Below are 6,133 nucleotides of genomic sequence, written 5' to 3' on the forward strand. Positions count from 1 at the left end.
GTTAGCCAGGATGGTCCCGATCTCCTGACCTCGTGATCCGCCCGTCTCGGCCTCCCAAAGTGCTGGGATTACAGGCTTGAGCCACCGCGCCCGGCTTTGGTGGTTTATTTCTAGAGTCCATTTGCCATGGGTCTTTATCATGTTTCCAAAATAAGGAAGTCACCCATCTCTAGTTCAGGCCTTGTTGCCAATGAAATTTTAAAATACGACATTGATAGCATTTGACTAGACAATAACTAAAATTGGACAAAGGAGATATTTTACTCTCATTGGAGGTTGGCAGCATTTTATTCAGGTTTAAAATTTATGATTCAGCTGAGTGCAGTGGCTCAGGCCTATAATCCCGGCACTTTTGAGAGGCTGAGGTAGGTGGATATCTTAAGGTCAGGAGTTCAAGACAAGCCTGGCCAACATGGTGAAACCCTCTCTCAACTAAAATTATAAAAATTAGCTGGATGTGGTGGCACGTGCCTGTAATCACAGCTACTTGGGAAGCTGAGGCAGGAGAATGACTTGAATCTGGGAGGCGGAAGTGAGCCGAGATGGTGCCACTGCGCTCCAGCCTGAGCAACAGAGTGAGATTCCATTAAAAAAAAAAATTATGATTCTCTAAACTGTGGGTCAGGGAACTGTAGAGAACAGAAGTTTGCAGGTCTACACATGGAATCTGCAGTTCTGTTAGGAGAGAATGGCAGTGCAAAAGAGCAACAATTTCTGAGCATCTTCCCTGCAACGTTGACAGTGACCCAAAGTTTCTGGGTTGTCCGGTAGGGGGCACAGCTGATGTTATCCCTCCTGTGCTGGCAGTTTTCTAAGTGAGTTCAGATCCTCTAGGAAGAACAGACATGAGGTCTCTGTGGGAGATCTTTGCAGTGGGAGGTCTCTGTGCAGCACTGTGGAAAAGGTCTCTGTGGGGGCCAAGCCTCCCAAGGAGATTTACGGGCTCCGTCTCCGCCTCTCCCAATCCATTACAACACGCGTTTCCAGCATCTGTGGGGTGCCCGGATGAGGGGATGTGCCTCCAAGTTGTCCTCAAGAGATTCCTAATTGTTCATGGATGTTGGATGTGCTGTGTCCATGGATTTTGGTGTCTTGTGCGTCCAGCAGCATTGGCACGTCCAAGCTGAGGAAAGTGGCACCCCTGCCTCCAGCTGCCTGCATGTGGGGTCTCCCTAGAAGGAAGCATTTAGTGGGTGGGTGGGAAGATTAGGGTGCTCGAATGGATACTGTGTGGAGGTGCAGAGGCACCAGGCTCTAGCAACCTCCTGCCTCCCGGAGAGGCCCAGGTTAGGATCACTGCAGCGACCAATGCCTTGGATCACTCGAGGGCTAGAAGGCACCCACCAACTGTGTGGACAGGAGCACTCAGGGGCGTTGCACATTGGGCATATTGTCACATCAGTTTTGGAATCAGCCTGCATGGAGTCAGTCCAGGACACCCAGCCAGGATTCCGTCGTCGGGGAGGGGAACGCCCACGTGGCTTGTATGAAGGACACTCCAGGGGACGCAAGGGCTGTGGTCGCTGGGAGGAGCTCAGGGATGACAGAGACCCCAAGGATTCTACAGAGGTGGTCGGGTTTGGTGACAGGGTGCTGGCAGATGGCCGGTGTGAAGGGTGCTTCAGGGGACGCAAAGGCTCTGGTGGCTTGGAGGAGCTCAGGGATGACAGAGACTCAAAGGATCCTATGGAGGTCTTCAGGACTGATGATGGCATGGAGGCCAGAGGAGCCGGGGGAGCCCTTGGGGACACATGGAAGCTAGAAGCTTTCCCACTCCCCCCACGTGGACAGTGGTTCCCAGCAGGTGCTTGTTTGTACACTGGCCCCAGGTGGTCTTGGCATGGAAGGTGATGGGATCTGCCCTCCCTAGGGAGCTCCTTCAGGCACCTGCAGGAGACAGGAGCACAAACTGCAGCTGGGAGCACTGGACACCTGTGGTCCAGGCCCCTCCAGGGCCCCCCATGCTGATTTCACAAAGCTCTGCCTACCCCTGCCCCAGGGCTTTAGTGACATCATGGCTGTGATCTCCCCTCCCAGATCAGCCCCAGGCCCTGGGGCGGCATCCTAGGCCCTGGTAGGAAGAAGGACATGGGAGAGAAGGGGAAAGAGCCTCACTTTTCCAGCAGGAAAGCGTAGACCTCAAGGTTCTCCACTTCTTTCAAGAGAATTCTGTAATCTGGAAAGCAGGAGATGGGTTATGGTGGTGAGGGAGGGAAGGAGGCTGAGTCCATGTACCCTTAGGAGAGATCCCAGGATCGGGGATTAGACTCTGGAGCCCCAGCATCCCTGTCTAAGGCCACATGGCCCCAAGAGTGATAGCCAGGTGCCCGGGAGGCAGCACTTTGCCATTTACAAAGTACTTCCTGAGTCTCAAAGAGGACTCAGCCATGTTAAACAGCTGCCCACATGGACCTGGAGCCCCTCCTGCAGGTCCAGGCAGTCACTGGTCCCCTCCCCCACATAGTCCCCTCCCGGACAACACCCACTCCCTGGACCCTATGACTTCATCCTAGCAGGGAATCAGAGATGGATCCTGGGTTCCAATTGCCCTAGCAGGAGCTTCCCCATCAGGCCTCTGCAAATGACTTCCTAGGAGATTTGGTGCTTGTTCCTAGGAACAGGTGAAGCTGTGATCTCTGGGGCTTCGGGGACCCTCAGAGCCTTACCTTTCGAAGTGATACACCTATTTCTGATCCTTATCCACTCCCCCACTTCAGCTTGGTCCTGAGAGACAAGAAAGAGTGAGGGCACAGGCCAGGTCTCAGTCTCCTGTCCCCACAGCTGCAGACCCACAGTGCTTGTGAATGACACACTTTCTCCACTCAGCTCACGGAGCCCTGCGTGCTTCTCTTTCCTTTCACTCATTTCTAAAGTGCATAATAACCTTTTCTGGTTTCCTTCTTTGAAAAGCATGGAGGGGTTTTCTATGTGAGGCCTGCCCTGGGCATCCTTAGTCCCTGTTTCGCTGCTTATGAAACACACACACTTGGGTCTGCAGGTGCCTCCAAGCTGGCAGGGAGGATTCTGCTTCCGAGGAGGCCAGAGGCGACTCCAGTCTCAGGTGGGGGCTCTCAGGGGCTCAGCACAGCCCCAGAGCACTGCACACAGCGGCTGGGACCCGAGGCACCTGCCCGGGAAGGCGGCTGATGAGCCCGGGCTCGGCCTGTCCTCCCACAATGACCTCACCCCTCTCATAACCGGGTCCTCGCCGCTGAGTCCCGGGGTTTGTTTTTGCTGTGATGCCTCCCGTGCACCCCCACAGATGGTCTGGGAGCTGGGGATGGAAATCCTATGCTCACTCCAACCCCTGCCTGCCCTGCCGTCCCTAGAGGGATGATGAGATTTCCCATCACAGGAGCGCCTCTGCTTGATTTGGAAAAGTGGAAAAGAGAACAGGAAAAACAGAATCATTCTCTGCTGGGTGTGGGCTGAGGGCTCCTTACATTCTTGCTGTTCTCCTCTCTGGGAGGCCCTGAGGACGGCTCCCTGGGGGTAAAGTAGGGGCGTAAGATGATCAGGAACATCAGGCTAAACGCAGCAAAGAGGCTGAAATGGATGATCTCCGGAATGGGGCTCCAGCACAGCTCTGTGTCAAGAACACTGTTCAGAGGAAAGAGAACATCCATGTCAACTGCACTGCTGCCCTCGGTCTACTGAGCCCTGGGCGTCCCCTCGGGAATATTTATTGGGGCCCAGGCCCACATCACAGAGGTGGGGCCTCCCCCTCACAAAGGGCTCCTAAGGGTGGGGTGGGCAGTGGGAGGAGGAGACTGAGGTCCAGCCCCACCCACCACCACCCACCCCTGCAGTTCCCTTCACCCTCCTGGCCTTCTACATCCCTCCTTCCCACTCCACCTTCTCAACCTATCAGAGACAGACCTGGTCTGTTTTCTATCCTCTCACCCTGGCACACAGATGGTACCTGGTTCCTTGGAGATCTGCTCAGGCTCCCTCAATTTCACAGTTTTTGAGGATCTGGATTTGTCCCTGAAATTCCTGTTATTTCCAGGGATTATTGCTCTAGGGTCTCCTCTACCTGCTCACTGTAACTTCTGCCTCCCAGGTTCAAGCAATTTTCTACCTCAGCCTCCCGAGTAGCTGGAATTATAGGCGCCTACCACCACGCCTGGCTAATTTTTTTTATTTTTAGTGGAGACAGGGTTTCACCATCTTGGCCAGGCTGGTCTCGAACTCCTGACCTCGTGATCCACCCGCCTCACCCTCCCAGGGTGCTGGGAGTACAAGTGTGAGCCTCCCGTGCCTGGCCTCAAAAAAGTTTTCCTAGGGCTTTGGCTAAGCACATGAAGATAAGTGATGCCCAATTCAGGTTTTGCCAAATAGCACAACTCTTTCCAGAGGCTACAAATTCCAATGGCTCTGGCAGAATGAATATCAACCTAGGTCAGTTCCTCATAACAAGAACCCACAAATTTGTCAGTCCACTTCATGTCTCAACTATTAGATAATAGCAGGCAAGATGCACGTTCCTGACGGGCACAGGTTGTTTATATGGTGATTCTTCTTTGAGTTGTTGGTGTTTTCTCCCTTTCTTCCCTCCCTCCCTGCCTCCCTTTCCTCCCCTCCCCTCCACCTAATAGAGGGCCCACGTCTTCACAGGGTGCTCACCTCTAACTGTCGCCAGCATTAGAAAAGGAAGTCAGGGCCAGGTGCAGGAGCTCACGCCTGTAATCCCAGCACTTTGGGAAGCCAAGGCAGGAGGATCACGAGGTCAGGAGATCGAGACCATCCTGGCTAACCCGGTGAATTCCGGTCTCTACTAAAAATACAAAAAAATTAGCTGGGTGTGGTGGCGGGTGCCTGTAGTCCCAGCTACTCTGGAGGCTGAAGCAGGAGAATGGCGTGAACCCAGGAGGCAGAGCTTGCAGCGAGCCAATATTGCGCCACTGCACTCCAACCTGGGCGATGACAGAGCTAGACTCTGTCTCAAAAAAACAAATAAATAAATAAAAATAAAATAAAACAAGGAAGTCAGAAAGCTAAGCAAGGCCTGGATCAGGAGAGCTCTTTATTCTAATGATGAGAAACCACCACAGGGCTCTGGGAAGGGAAGTGGCATGGTCTGATTTACCTATTTTTAAAAATCCATGTAAAGATTATGGGGGAGAGCAGGGGCAAGAGTAGAAGCAGAGATGCCAGGTAGGAAGCAGTTACAAGAATCCAGATAGGTATGGTTGCGGGTTGCTTGGAATAGGGTGGTAATACTGCACAGGTTCGGGATATATTTTGAAGATAAAGCCAGCTGGTCTTGCTCACATGGACGCTTAGAGAAACTGGGGCCAGGGAACTGGGTAAATTGCAGGGGGGGTGGGGAAGAGGGGGAAGGATGCTACTTTGACTGAGATGGAAACACTGGGGGAGGAGTTGGGTGTGAGTTGTGTGGGGGCTTCAGAAATCTTTTGACCTTTAATGTAAGATGGCGTTAGACATACCAGTGGCACTAGAGGCTGCGGAAGCACGGGAACAATCTAGAAATCGGCCAAGAGCTTTGGCTAGAAATTTAAATGTGGGAATCATCAGTTTATAGGTGTCACTGATATATTTAAAACCATGGACCACGGACTGGGCGCGGTGGCTCACACCTGTAATCCTAGCTCTTTGGGAGGTCAAGTCGGGCAGATCACTTGAGGTCAGGAGTTCAAGACCAGCCTGGCCAACATGGTGAAACCCTGTCTTTTCTAAAAATACAAAAATTAGCTGAGTGTGGTGGCATGCACCTATATAGTCCCAGCTACTCAGGAGGCTGAGGCAAGAGAATCACTTGAACCCAGGAGGCTGAGGTTGCAGGGCACCGAGATTACACCACTACACTCCAGCCTGGGCGAGAGACTCCGTCTCAAAAAAAAAAGGGACTGAGAACTCAAAAACTGGGGAGAGTGGGAGCAGGGGAAGGGTTGAAAAACTACCTGTTAGGTACTGTGTTCACTATTTAAGTGACAGGTTCACTAGAAGCCCAAACCTCAGCACCACACAGTTTATCCATGTAACAAACCTGCACATGTACCTACTGAATCTAAAATTTTTTAAGGCCCGGTGCGGTGGCTCAAGCCTGTAATCCCAGCACTTTGGGAGGCCGAGACGGGCGGATCACGAGGTCAGGAGATCAAGACCATCC

The 6,133-nt window shown here is 52.7% G+C and overlaps 2 protein-coding genes across 2 annotated transcripts in view; one reads left to right on the forward strand and one right to left on the reverse strand.

Annotated features, from left to right (window-relative positions):
- STOX1 (storkhead box 1) overlaps positions 1-6,133 on the forward strand; it is a 113,581-nt gene that overhangs the window by 53,634 nt on the left and 53,814 nt on the right. The window lies entirely within an intron of this gene.
- LOC105501154 (putative uncharacterized protein C5orf60) lies at positions 1,020-3,634 on the reverse strand. Its single transcript, XM_011926997.1, has 5 exons — positions 3,444-3,634; positions 2,667-2,724; positions 2,116-2,176; positions 1,552-1,887; positions 1,020-1,172 (listed from the first exon to the last, which is right to left on the reverse strand). Exons 1-5 carry the CDS (start codon positions 3,624-3,626, stop codon positions 1,052-1,054), a joined length of 759 nt encoding a protein of 252 aa, XP_011782387.1. The 5' UTR covers positions 3,627-3,634; the 3' UTR covers positions 1,020-1,051.

Source organism: Colobus angolensis, unplaced genomic scaffold (genome assembly GCF_000951035.1).
Source record: "Colobus angolensis palliatus isolate OR3802 unplaced genomic scaffold, Cang.pa_1.0 Scaffold12, whole genome shotgun sequence".
Lineage (NCBI taxonomy): Eukaryota > Metazoa > Chordata > Mammalia > Primates > Cercopithecidae > Colobus > Colobus angolensis.